This window comes from Ascaphus truei, chromosome 3 (assembly GCF_040206685.1).
Source record: "Ascaphus truei isolate aAscTru1 chromosome 3, aAscTru1.hap1, whole genome shotgun sequence".
Taxonomy (NCBI): domain Eukaryota; kingdom Metazoa; phylum Chordata; class Amphibia; order Anura; family Ascaphidae; genus Ascaphus; species Ascaphus truei.
Window position 1 is genome coordinate 185,798,962 of NC_134485.1, and position 20,827 is coordinate 185,819,788.

The window sequence follows — 20,827 nt, forward strand, 5'->3', positions numbered from 1 at the left end:
TCCAATCCGAGTTCTTAAAACTCTGTTATACCCATGCTCCACAACGCAGAATAAGCGGACGGGGGGCCCACCTTCCGTGGGTTACAACTGACCTTATAGCGCTCAACCATTTCAGGGATGCCTCGTGGAAAATCTACAAAGTAACTTGCACTACCAAGAACCTTAATCACTACAGATGCCTGCGGAACATGTGCACAAAGCAAACAAGACATGCAAAAGCACAATATTACACTGACAATCTTCACCAGAATACATCAAACCACCTAACTTCTGGAAGGTTATCAACAATATATTCCAGCCTTCTAGCCATCAACAACCAAGTAATATCATTAAGGAGGATATTACTCTGACAAACCAAACTGACATTGCAAATGCATTGAATGATTACTTTCTGGGGTGTGCTACTAACTTATTAGCGAAACTCAACCCAAACCGCAAACATGAACCTCACTCTGCGAGTACCCCTATAGCCCCACCCTTTCCCAACACTGCTCACAATTTTCAATTTGTCCCAGTATCCGATGAGGACATTACACAAGCACTCCTCAAATTAAAAACTAAGCAGCCAATGTAGACCTGATTTACTACAATCTAAGTTCCTAAGACTTGCTGCCCCAGCCATTGCCAAACCAATTGCTTTCATAATCAACTCTATTCTGGCTGCCGACCATATTCCTAAGACCTGGAAAACTGCGAGAGTTGTCCCAATGTTCAAAAGTGGGTAAAAAAACACTGTCAAACTACAGGCCAATCTCTCTTCTCCCAATACTATCCAAAGTCATGGAAAAATGTGTTCACTCCCAATTAAGCAATTACTATACCAAGATAAATTTCCCTAGCCAATTCCAATCTGGCTTTCGCCCCAAACACTTCACGGTAACTACCCTGCTAAAAGTTTGCAATTAAATCCAGTGTGGAATGGAACGGGGACAACTCACTGGTGCAATAGTCCTAGATATTGCAAAGGCTTTTGATACTGTTGATCATGTTATCTTGCTTAACAAACTCCAGTGCTCTGGAATAGGGAAGCATGCTTTAAACTGGTTTCATTCCTACATATCAGGTGGATCCCAACATGTGTCCATCTCAGGCTCTAACTACAACCTAGATACGAATGTCCCAGAATTGCTCCAAGGTGTAACTGATGCTACCAAAATTGCGCACACATAAGCTCTACAGTAAATCCAAAAAAATATCAATGGATAGATGATTCCATAAATGCACTCCCGTTCAGCGTCCCACTAATAAAGGTATGAGGTAGTGTGAAACCCTTAGCACAGTGTGCTCGTGACTATCCCACGGTACGGGGCTTTGATGTGGTAGGGCGGATATAGAGCTGCGGTGCGGCCGTGTCTCCTATAAGGAAACCGTAAGCGGCTTTTAAATCACCGCAATCCTCCGCCACTGCCCTCACATACCTGGTGTCACACACGGTAAAGATCCCCACTAAGGGGGGTGGGGGGGGGGGTTTACTCTTGACACGATCTTGACACGCCGGGTCCAGAGACTCCAATGCTGACACAGGGCTCCTCTGATCCGGAAGTGCAGCGACGCGTGCTCCAGCCAAGGTAAAGTAAACAGGAAAAGGGTAGTCAGGCGGTTCACTGCTGCCGTCTGGGTATGAAATTGGAAATCCACACGCTATGAGTTTAAAAGATTGTTTTTAATGAGTGCATATACACTGAGAAGTGTTATGCTACAGAGAAAACTCTGACGCGTTTCGTCCGCAGGTAGGGACTTTGTCAAAGAGTATCTGGTACTGCCCCTAGTGATGCATATATAGTGAGACATAGATTGACATAGATTGCTATAGGGTGAATCAAATTGGATAAAATACTGACTCACCAGGTGAATAATTTGCCAATTAGACTCTAAATGGAAAACCCTTTGTTAACCCCCTAATAGTACTCACTTACAAGGCATCACTGTGGACAATCTAATGCAGTAGAACATAATAATTAAAAGACGCAAAATATTAAAAAAAAATTCTCCATACTGCCGTCTAGATACATGAATAAACAATGTATAAAACAGTTACCAGTAACAATGTAGCAGAACCAGCAACATACATATAATATAAAAAAATTACAAGTTAGCAAAATCACAACAAATTATTAATACATACATAGTTGTAAATTAAATGTTTCACTGCTGAACTATACTATGGAATATATAGAGTATAAGATCATGTGTGAGATAAGTGATATAAAACAAATCAAATCTATAAAGTAAATAAATCAATTCACATAATAGTTAATAGATATATAAATAAATCAAGATCACACAAATGAATAATAACATAACCCTAACAGTAATATGTGCAACCATTAAACTAACGTAACTATACAAATGGTGCACTGCTATAAAATTAGTTATATAAGTTAATATTGTAAAGAACTTAAATCAATATAGATACCTAAAAATAATCAATAGTGTAAGAACTGCTAATAATATTAAGTGAAGAGAACCACATAAAACAGACTTATAATAAGTGCACCATAAAACACAACTACTACTAAAAAAACTACTACTAAAAAACCTATAATAAATAATAATATTATTAAAGAACATCATACATATAGAAGATATAAACAAATGAATCAAACTAGAAAGTGCTTAAGATCCCACTCCACATTAATCCCAGTGGGATGCAACGTATTCATAGCATGAATCCAATACATTTCCCTTGTATTAAGTTTGTTTATTCTATCTCCCCCTCTAGGATGGATATCAACGTGTTCCAGAGCTGAAAAAGAAAATTTGCAAATGTCCCCCAGGCTACACATGGAAAAGTGCCGTGACACAGGATGTAGCAAGTCTTTCTTTAGAATATGTCTAATGTGTTCCTGAACCCTTACTCTCACGGGCCTAATGGTCCGACCAATGTAAGACATTTTACATCCACATTGTAAGTGATAAATCACATAGCTGGTATGACAGTTCATAAAGCTACCAATGCGATGGTTGCCCTCACATGTAGGAATGTTTTTGATGGGTCTGGCATATTTGCAAACTGAGCACCGCCCACAGGGGAAGAAACCTTTTGGAATATTACTTAGTTGTGATCTATATGATTTTGCATTAAATAGACTCGGTGAGAGATGGGAACCTAAAGTTTTTGTTTTTTATAAATAAACCTCGGTCCACCCTGTATTAGGGATGCAATATCATTATCTAAGGTGAGTATTTTCCAATGTTTATGAAATATTTCCTTAATCGCTTTAGATTGTCTACTATAAACTGAAATAAAGGATGGACACAAAGAATTATCCTCATAATTGTATCGCTTCTTTTTACTATGTGTTTTGGACTTAATAATCTCCTCTCTATCAAGAGTCTGCATATTCAAATGCTTTAACAATATCAGTATCTTTATAACCTCTTTCTTTAAAATTATCCGCCATTTCGCGTGAACGAATCAAAAACATTTCATTATTTGAACAAATCCTCTTCAATTGAATAAACTGAGCCTTGGGTATGCTCTTAATAAGGGCTGGAGGATGACAGCTAGTTGCGCACAAAAGAGCATTTTTGGACAGGGGTTTCCGGAAAATATCCGTCTGTATCTTTTTGTCATTGTCATTAAAGAGTGTCATATCTAAATAATCTATGTGATGAATATTCCGTGTATATGTGAAATGTAAATTATAATCGTTAATGTTAAGTGTATTAATAAATGTGAGCAGTGAATCAGAATCCCCATCCCACACCAAAATAAGATCATCAATAAAGCGCCTGTAAAAAATAATGTGACTACGAAATAAATTAGAATCGTGATAAATGTGACGTGACTCCCAAAGACCCATAAAAAGATTAGCATAAGATGGCGCAAAAGAAGAACCCATAGCAGTGCCTAATTTTTGTAAATAATAACGTGAATCAAACATAAAATAATTGTGCGTGAGTAAAAACGTGACTGATTCAAATAAAAAAGTGCTTAAAGTGACTGATAAATCTGATAAAAAGCACTTTTTTATTGGAATCAGTCACGTTTTTACTCACGCACAATTATTTTATGTTTGATTCACGTTATTATTTACAAAAATTAGGCACTGCTATGGGTTCTTCTTTTGCGCCATCTTATGCTAATCTTTTTATGGGTCTTTGGGAGTCACGTCACATTTATCACGATTCTAATTTATTTCGTAGTCACATTATTTTTTACAGGCGCTTTATTGATGATCTTATTTTGGTGTGGGATGGGGATTCTGATTCACTGCTCACATTTATTAATACACTTAACATTAACGATTATAATTTACATTTCACATATACACAGAATATTCATCACATAGATTATTTAGATATGACACTCTTTATTGACAATGACAAAAAGATACAGTCGGATATTTTCCGGAAACCCCTGTCCAAAAATGCTCTTTTGTGCGCAACTAGCTGTCATCCTCCAGCCCTTATTAAGAGCATACCCAAGGCTCAGTTTATTCGGTTGAAGAGGATTTGTTCAAATAATGAAATGTTTTTGATTTGTTCACGCGAAATGGCGGATAATTTTAAAGAAAGAGGTTATAAAGATACTGTACTGATATTGTTAAAGCATTTGAATATGCAGACTCTCTTGATAGAGAGGAGATTATTAAGTCCAAAACACATAGTAAAAAGAAGCGATACAATTATGAGGATAATTCTTTGTGTCAATCCTTTATTTCAGTTTATAGTAGACAATCTAAAGCGATTAAGGAAACATTTCATAAACATTGGAAAATACTCACCGTAGATAATGATATTGCATCCCTAATACAGGGTGGACCGAGGTTTATTTATAAAAAAACAAAAACTTTAGGTTCCCATCTCTCACCGAGTCTATTTAATGCAAAATCATATAGATCACAACTAAGTAATATTCCAAAAGGTTTCTTCCCCTGTGGGCGGTGCTCAGTTTGCAAATATGCCAGACCCATCAAAAACATTCCTACATGTGAGGGCAACCATCGCATTGGTAGCTTTATGAACTGTCATACCAGCTATGTGATTTATCACTTACAATGTGTATGTAAAATGTCTTACATTGGACAGACCATTAGGCCCGTGAGAGTAAGGGTTCAGGAACACATTAGACATATTCTAAAGAAAGACTTGCTACATCCTGTGTCACGGCACTTTTCCATGTGTAGCCTGGGGGACATTTCCAAATTTTCTTTTTCAGCTCTGGAACATGTTGATATCCATCCTAGAGGGGGAGATAGAATAAACAAACTTAATACAAGGGAAATGTATTGGATTCATTCTATGAATACGTTGCATCCCACTGGGATTAATGTGGAGTGGGATCTTAAGCACTTTCTAGTTTGATTCATTTGTTTATATCTTCTATATGTATGATGTTCTTTAATAATATTATTATTTATTATAGGTTTTTTAGTAGTAGTTTTTTTAGTAGTAGTTGTGTTTTATGGTGCACCTATTATAAGTCTGTTTTATGTGGTTCTCTTCACTTAATATTATTAGCAGTTCTTACACTATTGATTATTTTTAGGTATCTATATTGATTTAAGTTCTTTACAATATTAACTTATATAACTAATTTTATAGCAGTGCACCATTTGTATAGTTACGTTAGTTTAATGGTTGCACATATTACTGTTAGGGTTATGTTATTATTCATTTGTATAATCTTGATTTATTTATTTATATATCTATTAACTATTATGTGAATTGATTTATTTACTTTATAGATTTGATTTGTTTTATATCACTTATCTCACACATGATCTTATACTCTATATATTCCATAGTATAGTTCAGCAGTGAAACATTTAATTTACAACTATGTATGTATTAATAATTTGTTGTGATTTTGCTAACTTGTAATTTTTTATATTATATGTATGTTGCTGGTTCTGCTACATTGTTACTGGTAACTGTTTTATACATTGTTTATTCATGTATCTAGACGGCAGTATGGAGAATTGTTTTTAATCTTTTTGCGTCTTTTAATTATTATGTTCTACTGCATTAGATTGTCCACAGTGATGCCTTGTAAGTGAGTACTATTAGGGGGCTAACAAGGGCTTTTCCATTTAGAGTCTAATTGGCAAATTATTCACCTGGTGAGTCAGTATTTTATCCAATTTGATTCACCCTATAGCAATCTATGTCTCACTATATATGCATCACATGGGGCAGTACCAGATACTCTTTGACAAAGTCCCTACCTGCGGACGAAACGCGTCAGTTTTCTCTGTAGCAGAACACTTTTCAGTGTACAGTATATGCACTCATTAAAAACAACCTTTTAAACTCATAGCGTGTGGATTTCCAATTTCATACCCAGACGGCAGCAGTGAACCGCCTGACTACCCTTTCCCTCTAACTACAACCCCTTGGATATCACCTGTGGTGTCCCGCAAGGCTCTGTTCTGTGGCCCCTACTCTTCTCAGTGTTCATCAATGATCTTCCTACAGCTTGTAAGGGAGCCTCAAAACACACGTATGCAGATGACACAATCCTATATGCACACAGCCATAGCCTCTCCGACCTTGAACACATACTTTAATCTGACTTTTTGAGACTTGAAAATTGGATTTCCCAAAACAAACTGTTTTTAAACACTGACAAGACTGTAACAATGGTATTTGGGACCAAGGCTACATTTCTAAAGCTTCCAATGACTGAGCTCCAGATCAGAACCAACGCTAAAAACCCCCTAAACCCTGTCACTAGTTTTAAATATCTGCGCATATGGTTTGACTCCCACTTAACATTTGGGATTCACATTGATACCCTGACATCCAAAACCTATGCCAAACTAGGTGTACTTTACAGGAACAAATCCTCCCTAAGTCTGCTGGTCAGAAAGCGTATCGCACAGCAGATGCTTATGCCAATTATCAACTATCGGGACATAGTATACGGCTCGGCACCCCAAACCCACCTTAGCAAACTTGACACCCTCTACAATTCAATATGCTGTTTTGTTCTCCAATGCAACTACAACACACATCACTGCGAAATGCTCAAAGAACTAGATTGGTCATCACTCGAGTCTAGGCGCAAAGTTAATCTTTCCTGTCTTGCCTTCAAATACTTTCTGGGCAAGCTACCCATCTACCTGAACAAGCTCCTCCCCCCTACCACATGCAGCACTTATCTGAGATCTGACTCCAAAAGACTGTTCATGGTCCCAAGGCTCAACAAAGTATCCGGACGTTCCTCCTTCTCTTACCGCGCACCCCAAAACTGGAACAATCTACCGGAGACTCTCACAGCCACCACAAGTCTAAGTTCTTTCAAAACTAAAGCTATATCACATTTTAATCTGGTCTGTAACTGTTACATACGCCTATCATATCTATTATCTCTTACTGTGCATGCAATGTCTTTTGTATATAATGTATACCCTGTTCATTTACAGTATGTAACTATGTATTGTAACCATGTATTATTTGTTATCTTACCTCTATGCCCAAGACATACTTGAAAACGAGAGGTGACTCTCAATGTATTAGTTCCTGGTAAAACATTTTAGGCTGAGTCCACGCTGCCGCTAAGCTCACTCATGTTTGGAGAGCGGTGATGTCACCAGCTCAACAAGCATGAGCGATCGCTGTCCTGCAACATTTTTAGAGCAGGAGCGGGGGGGGGGGCGTGGCTACTACGGGAGGGGGTGTGTCATTGGCTGTATAGGGGCTGTCTTGCTCTCTCTCTCTCTCTCCCCCCCATTGCTATCTTTCTCTCTCCCCCCCTGCACTCTCTCTCCCACCCACCCCTGCGCACTCTCCCTCATCCCCCCTGCGCTCTCTCTCCCCGACCCCCCTGCACTCTCCCCCCCTGCGCACTCTCTCCCCGCCCCCCGCGCTCTCTCTCCCCGCCCCCCCTGCACTCTCCCCCCCGCGCTCTCTCCCCGCCCCCCTGCATTCTCCCCCCCGCGCTCTCTCCCCGCCCCCCCTGCACTCTCCCCCCTGCGCTCTCTCTCCCCACCCCCCCTGCACTCTCCCCCCCCTGCGCTCTCTCTCCCTGCCCCCCCTGCACTCTTTCTCCCGGCCCCCTCTCTCTCCCCCCTTGCTTTCTCTCCCCTCTCACCCTTCTCCTCTCTCTCTCCCTTCTCCCCCCTATCTCTCTCCCTTCTCCACCCCCTCTCTTTCTCTCTCCCTTCTCCCCCCTCTCCCTTCTCCCCCCTCTCTCCCTTCTCCTCTCTCTCACTCCCTCTTTCTCTCCCCTCTCTCTTTCTCTCTCCCTTCTCCTCTGTCTCCCTTCTCCCCCTTCTCTCTCTCTCACTCTCCCTTCTCCCCCCCCCCTCTCCCCCCTCTATCACTCCCTACACCACTCCGTTTTCCCCTCAGTCCGTTTGCCCCCCCCCCACTCAGTCAGTTTGCCCCCCCACTCAGTCCGTTTGCCCCCCCCCTACTCAGTCCGTTTGACCCCCCCCACTCAATCCGTTTGCCCCCCCCACTCAGTCCGTTTGCCCCCCCCCCCACTCAGTCCGTTTGCCCCCCCCCCACTCAGTCCGTTTGCCCCCCCACTCAGTCCGTTTGCCCCCCCACTCAGTCCGTTTGCCCCCCCCACTCAGTCCGTTTGCCCCCCCCACTCAGTCCGTTTGCCCCCCCCCACTCAGTCCGTTTGCCCCCCCCACTCAGTCCATTTGCCCCCCCACTCAGTCCGTTTGCCCCCCCACTCAGTCCGTTTGTGACATGTCATGTGACCCTGCTCTCAGCACCAAAGTATCTCTCCCTTGTCTCCCCAAGCACAACGCATGGGAGAGTGTGTGTGTGCACGCGCATGAGCGCGCAAGCACAGCGGGAGAGGGGATGTGCTGATCCACATTGCAGAAGGTAAGCGCGTCAAGCACATAGCGAGCTCAGCGCCAGCGGGGACTCAGCCTTATAAATAAAAATAAAATACACTCATGCATCTGCCCCCTAGATGATCTTCCCCTCCTGCCACCAGCTACCTGACCCCAAGATGCTACATCTTGTTGTTTAACAAATGCATGATTTAATAAAATGATCACAGAAGATTCAAATAGTTATTTTGTAATTATTTATAAGATAAAAAGAAAATACTCCCAACCCCTGCGGCACCATCATTTAAGTGCACAGGGCAGGTATGCTGGGATCCTATAAATATGGAAAAGTTGCACAATTCTTATAAGGTTGGAATCCACTGCTTAGGAGAAAAATCGGCATCTATTTGCAATGCAGAACCAAGGACAACAAAATGTAAAATAATCTTACTTTTTCATGGTCATGTATGGTCCAGCAGTGAATGAGAAAGTAGGTTCATCATCTCCTTGGACTACTTCTTTTTCCCCAATAAATGGAGTGGATGCCATATATGCCAGCTGTCTGTTGTCTGTCAAATACAACTAAAAGGAAGAAGAAAAGTCCTGTTTTGTACCCCTATTCCTATATTTGCAGATATTTTTACATAAGTTCTAGAATTCAGGGAGAAAGTCTCAATAAGCACTTTGGGTCCTATTTACTAAGCTGTATAAAATGCTGTACCTCCCAGCATGGTTTAGTATATATTGCCACTTTAAGCAAATGGGATGTATGGTGTCGTCTGGTCCAGAAGGTGTCACATGGAGTAACACTACATAGTATAATAGAAACATAATACAGCTCAATCTCGTTATAACGCGATTCGTTACAACGCGAATCCGCTTATAACGCGATGCTAGCGCAGCTCCCAATTTTCGTATTTATGAATACTTTACAGCACAATTATTGGTATCTTAAATACTTTATTGTACAATGCATACAATTGTACATTATTTCTAACGCGACCCGCTTATAACGCGATGTGATTCTTTGGACCCCAAGCACAGCGTTATAAGGGGGTTGAGCTGTAGTAAGATGACTCTTTATGTCTTATTCCTTTGAATGGGGCTGCAAGGCAACTTCCAGCATGGAAGGTTTCTTATGGAGTAGCACTTGAGTAAATATGGCTCTTTATCCTCAAAGAAAATGTATGTTACTGTCTCCTTTGGTTTCTTGCCACCTTGTTTTTATTTTATTTTATATATGTGTTAAATGAATTATAATTATTTTTATTATTCTGATTATAGTATTGTTATAAGTAATTGTTATATAATATAACCTGACACAATAGCATATTATCTAAACTTTGCTAATAATCAATTTATTAGTGTTGGCTTTTTGAGTTGCTCCTTTGCTTCTTAAGATCAAATAGCAAAGCTTGTGCTCCCTCCGGGCCACATCCATGTAGTTCTGTTAAGTCACTTCATGTGACGTTAGCCTAAGTTAATATCATATTAAGACTTTCTGCATATCTTAAAAGGTTAATAACGTAACGTTAAGTCATGTTTTCTCCCGGTAAGAGCAAACCATTAGTTTTCACTGCAATGTCACATTAGGTATACCTTGGCCATTGGGAGGGAGGGAGAGAGAGATATAGACATTAGTGCGTATCTGTGGTCTGATTCGCTATACTCTGGGGTTAACGCAGTACTTAGCACTCATGCACTTAGTGTCAATGCTCGGTGCTTAGAGCTGTCTGCTACCAGCCAAGAGACCAATAAATAAACTTAGGGGACATTCTACTTTAGTGGATCCATGATACTGTAAGTACAGGATTCCTGATTATCACTGATTTAGGTATGCAGAGGCAAACTCACAGCCCAAGTATAGTAAGGGAATATGATAAATGCCGTTTGAACCAAACGTACTTTTTAAATTTATAATTTAAATGTAAAAAATGATGTTTGACATCTCTATATATTTCCACACTCCCCAAGTTCATTTTGTTTCGATGAACTTAAAGTTCTCCAAATGTGCTGTGTATCACTATTCTTGTTTTGTTCCCCCTCAACTTTATAGTGCAGAGACCAAACTATTAAGTTTAGTAGACAGATATGTTGCACATTTGTTTGAAAATGTATTTCTAAATTAGCAAGAAAGTGCATCACAGAAGTCAGTTTAGAAAAAGTAATAACAATTTTCAAGTAAGCAACATTTCTATTCTATGTCCATACCTTGCCATATCCAAAGCCGTACATGGTCTTTGCCGAAATTCCTTCACTTTTTCGAAACTTTGAAAGAGGAATGTCTGCATTTCTAAAAAAACAAAAACAATTACAGAGTACTCAGATCAGTTCTTTATTAAAAAGGTTTGAAAACGAGAAGCCCAGAAGACAACCAGTGTATAAACTACTGTATCTTGCATGGTCTAATCTGCTATAAAGAAAATAATTGTTTCTGTCTCAAATGGTTTTTTGTTACAAGAGAAATTGCTACACAGAGAAGACAATTATGTAAGTATACTGTACACACGTCTTCGGTAAATATACAGAAGCCGTACCCCAGGGAGTGCAACTTTTTTTGTCTGTGCCCCCCTGCCTCCTCTCTCCCCCTGCTCACGGGTCCCCTTACCTTTTCTCCGGCATAATCTTACGTCCCTACGTCATGTGATGTCGCACTGCCCATTTGACCCAGCTAGTGGCGTTGCCATTGCGACATGTCGCCAGAAGCAGCCGGAGACAAGGTAAGAGTAAGTTAGAGGCTTGCACACTCCCTCGGAGTTTAATTTAAATGTTGTGGGGAAGAGTGCGGGCCTCTGTAAGTGCCATCCTCACCCCTACCTTCCCCGTACCCCAGAAAATTTTGTGTCCCCCAGTTTGCACACCTCTGCCTTACCCTATTTAGTTGTAAAGATCTCCAGGCACTCCATGTTTTTTTTTCTAATACAAAATAGTATTTATTACCCTATTTAGTGCCAGAGGTATAATAGAAATAATATTATTATATTAGTGGCATGCTGTGATACCACTTAATACAGCAGTCCCCAAAGTCCTGTAAAGGAGGACTGCCTTATGTGCGAAGCAATGCTAAGACATAAGGCACCTTCCAGCCTATTAATGTGCCTTACTGCCTAACACATCTTAGTAACTATGAGCCATACTCACGTGCCTCATTACTTAGGTCAGTGTGGGCTAAGGGTGAACCAAATAATTGATTAATAAACACATCCCCATTTAGAGGCCTCAATGAAATGCTTCATTTTAAATAAACCCTTATGTGTATACAAATGATTAAGTCTATACACCTGTGAAATCACATACCCTTGCGAAATTAGATCAAATATAGATGGATTGCATATGAGGACCTGTGAAGAGTCAACCTTCCTAAATGGCTTGTATGGGAAACACTGGACCAGAGCCTGCATATGTGCAGCACAGCGCTCAATGAATTCCAGCATCTGCAAACCAAAATAAGATAGAATACAGATAGGAAGAAAACATACTATGACATTTTAAGCAAATAAAAAGTGAATACAGAATAATATAGAAGTTCAAATTTCTAGTACCTCTATGTGTCGTGAAGAATGTAATTTTTTGTAAGTTATGATACTTTAAGCACCAGCATTAGATTTCTTCATAGATTAAATGACAGTGTACAGAGCTTTAACAATCTCTAAAGGCAATATAGAATAGACTAGCAATTATATTATATGTTTTGTTTCCTATTAGTGACACAAAAAGGTTGGCAAAGGGGTGTTGGCAAAAGGGCTAAGCCCATAAATGTTGATTCTTATATTGTATGCCTTTATTTATATAGCACCATTAATGTACATAGCGCTTCACAGTAGTAAATCATATAAATAACAAATTATATTAATAACAGGTCATGGGAATAAGTGCTTCAGACATAAAAGTAACATTAAGGAAGAGGAGTCCCTGCTCCGAGGAGCTTACAATCTATCTCAATATAATTGTTAAGGGGTTAGGACGTTGCTATGCATTGCTATTATGACAGTGTATTTATAAACTTTTAAAAAAAATACATTTTATGTATGTAGGTATGTCTTTATTTATATAGCGCCGTTAATGTACATAGCGCTTCACAGTAGTAATACACGAGACAATCATATAAAATAACAAATAATACAAATAACAGATCATGGGAATAAGAGGGGGTCAAGCTTTATGTATCATGTGTATTGTATTAGCCACAGTGCTACTCATATGCTTCTTTAAGCAAGTGTGTCTTAAAGTGGGTATTAAAGGTGGATAGAGAGGGTGCTAGTCGAATATTGAGCGGAAGGGCATTCCAGAGGTGTGGGGCAGTCAGTGAGAAAGGTTTAAGGCGGGAGACTGCTTTTGATACAAAGGGGGTAGAGAGAAGACATCCTTGAGCAGAACGCAAGAGTCGGGATGGTGCATAATGAGAAATTAGGAGTGAGATGTAAGGAGGTGCAGAAGAGAGGAGGAGAATTGAGTGTGAGATGTGGATTTGATAGGAAGCCAGGAGAGTGATTTCAGCAGGGGAGACGCTGAGACATATTTAGGAAAGAGTAGAGTGATTCTGGCAGCAGCATTTAGGATAGATTATAGGGGAGACAGGCGAGAGGCAATAGGGCCAGACAGCAGGAGGTTACAGTAATCGAGATGGGAGAGACTGAGGGCCCGAGTCAGAGTTTTAGCAGTCGAGCAACAGAGGAAAGGGCATATCTTTGTAATATTGCGGAGGAAAAAGCAACAGGTTTTAGATACGTTTTGAATGTGAGAGGAGAACGTAAGAGAGGAGTCAAGTGTGAGGCAGCGTGCTTGGGCTACTGGGTAAATTATAGTAATTCCAACAGTAATGTGGAAGGAGGTAGCAGGGCCAGGTTTGGGAGGAAGTACGAGGAGCTCTGTTTTTGCCATGTTAAGTTTCAGTCGGCAGAGTGCCATCCAAGATAATATCACAGAGAGACATTCAGAAACTTTGGTCTGTACAGCAGGTGTAAAGTTAGGGGTTGAAAAGTAAATATGTGTGTCGTCAGCATAGAGGTGATATTTAAACCCAAGAGATGTATTTAGATCGCCTAGAGAAAGTGTGCACAGAGAAAAGAGAAGAGGTCCCAGAACAGAGCTCTCGGTATCCCCACAGAGAGATCAATAGAGGAGGAGGAGGTGTTAGCAGAAGAGACACTGGGAGAGGTAAGAGGAGATCCAGGATAGAGCTTTGTTACGAATACCAAGAGTATGGAGAATGTGAAGGAGAACAGGGTGGTCGACAGTTTCAAATGCTGCTGAGAAGTCGAGTAATATGAGCAGAGTGTAATGACCTCTGTCTTTGGCAGCATGGAGGTCAATAGTTATTTTAGTGAGGGCTGTTTCAGTCGAGTGAACAGTGCAGAATCCAGATTGTAGAGGGTCTAGGAAAGATTAGGTGTTGAGAAAATGGAGCGAGTGAGAGAATACAAGACGTTCAAGGAATTTAGAGGCAAAAGGAAGAGGGAGACAGGTCGATAGTTAGAAAGACAGGTAGGGTCAAGCTTGCTGTTTTTGAGTAATAGTATAACTGTTGCATGCTTGAAGGAGGATGGAAAGGTACCAGAGTAGAGGGAGGAGTTAAAAATGTGTGTGAGCGTAGGGATTATAGTAGGACCAAGAGGTTTTAGGAGATGGGAGGAAATGGGGTCAAGAGAGCAAGTGGTAGAGGGAGAAGAGGAGCTCAACAGTGACACATCCTCCTCTGAGACAGTGGAAAAAGAGTCAAGGAAGGCAGGAGGAGAGTTAGGAAGCGGTGTAGGATTGGAGGAGGAAACAGAGGGGATGTTCTGACGTATGGATTCCACTTTTTCCTTAAAACAGTCAGCAAAGGTGAGATGGGGGAAGACAAAGAGGCAGCTGAGGGTGGTCTGAGTAACTTGTGTATGTTGATTAGTGAAGAAAAGTAGGTTTGTTTAGCCTGAGAAAGAGGAGACTTGAAACAGGATAGCATAAATTTGTAGTGAAGGAAGTCTGCGAGAGTGTGAAATTTCCTCCAGGGGCGTTCAGAGGAACGAGTGGAGGAACGCAGCATGCGCGTGTGGGAATTTAGCCAGGGTCTGGGGTTAGAAGGGCAAGGACGGCAAAGAGAAAGCGGGGCATGGAGCAGAACTGAGAATGGAGAGGGAGGAGCGTAAAGTGTAATCAAAAGCTGTAGGTTAATAGAGCACAGGTTTCTGCAGAAACGAGGGGTAGATGGAGATGGAGAAGGGGAGAAGCAAGAGAGAGAAAATGAGATGAGGTGATGGTCAGAGAGATGAAAAGGGGAAATGGAAAAATCAGAGAGAGAAAAGTTTTTAGTGAAAACCAGATCTAGGTAGTGGCCATCCTTGTGGGTGCAGGCTGCAGTCCACTGTTGAAGGCCAAAAGAAGAGGTTAGAGAGAGAAAGCGGGATGCCCAAGGGAGAGAGGGGTCATCAATGTGGCAGTTGAAGTCCCAACGGAGAAGAACAGGGGAGTCTGAGGAGAGAAAGAAAGAGAGACAGGATTCAAAGTGAGAGAGAAAGGCAGAAGGGGGATGAGTAGAGGTAGGTGGGTGGTAGATGACTGCCACGTGGACAGGGAGAGAAGATCTGGACAGTGTGAACCTCAAAGGAGGGATGTAACATACGTGCTCACCACAAACCTGGACCGGACCGCGTGGCTGAGGTGGGGATAGATATACACCGACCTTAGACCGGGCAGGCTGATATCCATAAACGATATCCATGCTGGGGTTCGACATCAGGACACTTGAGCGAAGGTGCTCCACCGTAGAAAGGAACAGGAACGGGGGATCCAGTGTGTAGGAGGACATGTGCAGAGGTGCACAATGGAGACTTTTGTAAGGTGAAATTATAACAAGGCTTTATTGTGCCTTTTCCTTAACATCAGGAAACCATCCAAACAAGGGGGAAACAAAGCTTCTATTCACTTGGGAGTATTTCTAGTGAAATACTATGCAGTTCACAACTCCCTTAGATAAGCATGTCTCCCAGCCCCAAACACATAGCATGAAATGAACAGATATAAAAAGTCTTGTAAATAAAAGTCTTATCTGTTAGCTGGGCTGCTGTAGGGGAAGCTTCTCTGCTCTCCTGGAACCGCACCCTTGTGTGCACAGAAAATGTCAGGTTCCAGGTTTAGAAGTCTTATTTGTCAGCTCCAGAGATCTGTGTTCTCCTGGTCAGTCTCTCCTGGGAGACTCAAGAACCTCTGCTCTGTTTCCTTGTTCAGCTCACACGTGAGCTAAGGAGTCTCTCTTCCTGTCTCAAAGGCAGGCTTTTTCTACCACCTGTAATCAGCCAGGTGGCCTTAGTTAATTGCCTACCAGCAGTTAACCACCACACTGCTGAATTAGAGGCACATTTGTGAACAGGGATAAGTCCCCTGTTACATACCTCCCCTGTTTGTGCGAAGCTCGGGCTTACCACGGCCAAAGCCCATCCTTCCACTCTCATTCGAGATCTTTCTGTGACTTGAATGAGAGTGGATGGAGGAAGAGAACCCTCTGTCCCGCTGGGATTGGAGCCCTTTCTCCAGTTTATTTTTGTCTCCTCCCGAAGGTGCTTGAGATCAGCACTCCTCAGTCGCTCGAGGAGGACTTTTTCCAAGTAAAGTCTTTTTACCGAGTGCGCGGTCATGAGATTTCCGTTGCGTCGGGCACTCCTCTTTTTGTAGACAAACTGTATGGCAACAGTTGTAGAGCAGTTAGGACTAGCCCTTAGAGTTTTCCACTCTTGAAGCGGTCTTTCTGCACCTCCTCCACACAACGGAGTCGCCAGTTCAGCTTCTTTGGGACTGAGTTGCACCTCCACCTCCCTTTCCAGAGAACGTCCTATCTTTTCAGCTTCCTCAGCTAAGGATTCTTCTGGCTTTGATTCTGCACTCCTACCTCTGTTTGTTGCCTGTTGGGCAGCTGTAGGTTTGGCTAGTGCTTTCTTAGGTGGCTCAAACTTCGTAATCTTGTTTTGAAGGTGCGTGGAGTCCCCAACTCTCACTGTACCCTTGTCCTCACGGGCATTAGTTACTGTGGGATACCGGTGCTTGGGCAGAGCCAATACCTTTTTCCGTATTGGAGGAATCTGTAAGTTACTGGTCTGCAGAGTCTCAACCTGTTTGAGTGCGTCTTGCAAGTCTCTTCTCAGGGAATTTATCTGCGCACTTTGCTTTCTCTGAGTCTGTATCAGTGTCTCCTTCATATTCTGGAGCTCTGTAATTTTTGACGTCAAGGTTGCCGCTGCGTCTGTTTTCTCCTTGGTGTACTGACTCAAGGTAATGGAACAGTCTCTCTGTCTCTCCAGCTCTTGCTCCAGTTTCTGAGCCTTCTCACGCTCCCTCTCATACAGAGTCACTTGGTATCGAAGCTCCGCCACCAATGATGCTCTGGTGACATGCAGCGTGGCCTTTAGCTCCTCATACTGCTCTGTGGGGACGTACTGGGTATTCAGACGGTCCTGCAGCGCTTGTACCTCTTTAGCAGCCTGCAGCTTTTCTTCCTGCAGCGTTTGCTGCTTCTCCTCAGCATACTGGAGGTGCGTACGCAGACCTTGCAGTTGGTTCTGCAGTCGGTGCTCTGCTTCAAACATTTCCTTGACTTGTTCTGTCAACTCAGAATTTTCTTTTTTTAATCTTACATTTTCTCCTTTTCCAGTCTCTGTACTATTCAGGGCCTCCTTGCAGTCCACCTTCCATTTTTGCACATCTGCTTGGAGGCGGGCTGTCTCCTGGCGTGAGACTTCCATCTCCAGGTTTAGGTTCTGAAGCTCCTTCTGAGAGACTTTGAGATCTAAGTTAAGATGTAGGATAGTTTTCTTTGAAATGTCCAGCTCCTCAGTGAGATTGTGAAGTTCCTTTCTGGAGACTTCCAGTTCTGTGCGGCCGCTGTTGATCTCATAATGTGAGGCATCCAGTGCTCTGCGGAGTGTATGAACCTCCTTCTGAGATACGTCTACCTCTGTTCGGACACTGTTGACCTCCTGTTGTGAGGCATTCAGCTCTAGGCGAAGAGTGTGCATCTCTTGCTGGAAGACTGTCATCTGCTTCAGTGCCTCCTCATACTTCCGCTTCAGCTTAGCCATCATTTTATCAGATTGGCTCTGCTTTTCATCCATGGCGGAAATAGTAGCGTTTGCAGTATCTAGCTCAGTCTTGAGATCGTCCAATTCTGTCCTGGCCGAAGAGTACATTGCGAGCACATGTTCCTGTAGCTTCACGTTATTTTCCCGGAGCTGATCACAGTCACACCTGGCAACCTTCAGGGCATCCCCAGGGCTGGTCAAGGGATCGTCACTCACCGGTTCCGGCTCCGCTTCCCTGGGATGGTTGGTTGAGGTTTTTTCACTATTAGCACCGGACAGACACTTCTGCCTTGGGCCCTCTGGATATTCTGTCATCCACGGGACGACTTCTCCATTTTCTCTAGGCTGCAGGGCATTTTGGACCCCCTTTTCCTCCGCAAGATCTGCAGATGTGTCTGTTCCTTCCACGGTAAGTGAAGAACCGCTTTTCTTTTTTCGCCTTTTGGTTTTGGATGACACCGTCCCCTCAGGGATACTGGGGTCTCCATCTTCATTTGAAATTTTAGCAGCATCACTGGATCCACCTGGCTTTTCTTGCAACTGTAATAGCTGACGGAAATATTCGGTGATCCACTGCTCCCGCTCTTTCTCCCGCCGATCATATTCGTCATCATAGGAGCGGTCTTTTCGGTTCGTACCGAGTTCAGGCACCCCCACCATTCTTGGGGTGTTTTGTGGGTGTGACTCGGTTTGGGTTCCCCATAAGAGATGTCTTCCTCCTCATCGGACTGGAAGGGCCACTCTTCCGTGGGGTAGGGTTCATTACAGGAACGCTGTATTTTGTCCTCCATTTTGGGGCCATCAGGTATATTTTTCTTCCTGACCTCAGGAGGCACTATTGCAGCTGTTGTCACTGTATTTGCTAGAACCCCAAATAGTTGTAGTCCTACAGGTGGGCATATTTTGCTTGTAGAGGTCGTAGCTCTCACACGCCTCTCTGTAGACTTTTCCTTCCGTTTGGTAAGTTTTACAACATTAGCATTACTGTGCATGCATTCATTCTCAATGTCTGAATCAGGCCTGAAGGGACACTGCTCCGTGTGGTGGGGTTCTTTACACCAGGAAAAAAATTTCTTCCCTATTTTTACAGAGTCTGTATTTTACTTCAGCTGGGTGGCCATTTTAAATTCCCAGGGTTCTATTTCTTTAAATACAATGTTTGCTAGCTGCCCATTTTCTGGCTTCAGCAAAGGCATTTGCTTTACACTATTTACTTGCTATGTACAATCCCTCCGCTTCAGCAACAGAATTTGATTTTCTGCTTGAGTTCAGTAATTGTCTCATCTTTGGGTATTATGGCATTCACTCTCCCAAGATACACAGGCAGACTTTTTTTTTTTTTTACTTGCAGAAAAAAAAAACATTCTTTGCAGTGGAATATTTCTTTCACTCCCGGCAGGGTGACTTAACACTCAGCAATTGGCTTTGAAATACCTTTTACACAGTTCAGCAATCCCGTTTTCCCCTGTAGGGCAATTTTACACTCCCCTGCTTCAGCACAGTCTTACATCAATTTTCACACTTTTCTGCATATACTCCATTCACAGCTGGTAGTCCTATGCGGTGTGGCAACCTTTATTTGCAAAATCAGTACCGCTCGTGGGTCACCATCTGTATTCACTGCTTCAGCGAAACTTTTGAAAACAACAAACACCTATCCCTTTTTAACGGCTGACTCACTTCTTGAACCTTGACTATGGCTGGAAGGCAAAACCCCTATTTCAATGACTATATTACACTTTGTGATAGGCAAATAAGGTTTAGTTGCTTCAGCAGTCTCTCTCCTCTTGGGATTGGGGAAAAGAATCCATCTGTGGTTTTGTAGGTTTCAGTGCAGTGTAAGTTTCCTGCCTGGGTGTGTATCCCTTTAATTCTGATCTCTGCTGCAGGTGAATCTTTGTTTTTGTTTCTCAGGTTTGTTTGCAAGACTGTATGCAGGCAAAAGCACAAAAAAAAATTCCACAGGCAATCTCTGGCCCTTTAAACTTCAAAGGCCACCTCTCATCCCAAATTTCTGACACCATATGTAGGAGAACATGTGCAGAGGTACACAATGGAGACTTTTGTAAGGTGAAATTATAACAAGGCTTTATTGTGCCTTTTCCTTAACATCAGGAATCCATCCAAACACGGGGGAAACAAAGCTTCTATTCACTTGGGAGTATTTCTAGTGAAATACTATGCAGTTCACAACTCCCTTAGATAAGCATGTCTCCCAGCCCCAAACACATAGCATGAAATGAACAGATATAAAAAGTCTTGTAAATAAAAGTCTTATCTGTTAGCTGGGCTGCTGTAGGGGAAGCTTCTCTGCTCTCCTGGAACCGCACCCTTGTGTGCACAGAAAATGTCAGGCTCCAGGTTTAGAAGTCTTATTTGTCAGCTCCAGAGATCTGTGTTCTCCTGGTCAGTCTCTCCTGGGAGACTCAAGAACCTCTGCTCTGTTTCCTTGTTCAGCTCACACGTGAGCTAAGGAGTCTCTCTTCCTGTCTCAAAGGCAGGCTTTTTCTACCACCTGTAATCAGCCAGGTGGTCTTAGTTAATTGCCTACCAGCAGTTAACCACCACACTGCTGGATTAGAGGCACATTTGTGAACAGGGATAAGTCCCCTGTTACACAGTGCTCCAGCACAAAACAGCACCCCCTAGTCGGGTACAGTTGTGAGTAGTGGAGACCACTGGGAGCAAGAGATTGCAGCAGGTAACGGGAACAACGATGCAGGCCTCTGCAAGGAGAATATGCAGCAGGTAACAGGAAGCACCAATGCAGGCCTCTGCAGGAGAGATAGGGGATCCAGTACATCAGCACGAACAGCACCCCCTAGCCGGGTACAGCTGTGAGTAGCGGAAGCCACTGGAAGCAGGAGATTGCAGCAGGTAACAGGAACACCGATGCAGGCCTCTGCAGGAGAGGAAGCAGGGAACAGGTACTGCAGACAGGACAAGAAACACTGAGGCTTCAGTGTAACCGCGGCCGCGCGACGGGGTCTGCCAGTAACTGAGAACTAAGACAAGAAGGCCAGGAAGGCCAAACAC

The 20,827-nt window shown here is 42.6% G+C and overlaps 1 protein-coding gene across 6 annotated transcripts in view; it reads right to left on the bottom strand.

The window, feature by feature from the left end:
- The window catches only part of TEX14 (testis expressed 14, intercellular bridge forming factor), a 541,240-nt gene that overhangs the window by 486,928 nt on the left and 33,485 nt on the right, over nt 1–20,827 (bottom strand). For all 6 annotated transcript variants that reach the window (XM_075589773.1, XM_075589772.1, XM_075589771.1 and 3 more), the window contains exons 5-7: nt 12,039–12,175; nt 10,953–11,034; nt 9,193–9,323 (exon numbers count right to left, since the gene is read on the bottom strand). In XM_075589773.1, coding sequence (XP_075445888.1) covers nt 9,193–9,323; nt 10,953–11,034; nt 12,039–12,175 — 350 coding nt within the window. The remainder of the gene's footprint in view (nt 1–9,192; nt 9,324–10,952; nt 11,035–12,038; nt 12,176–20,827) is intronic.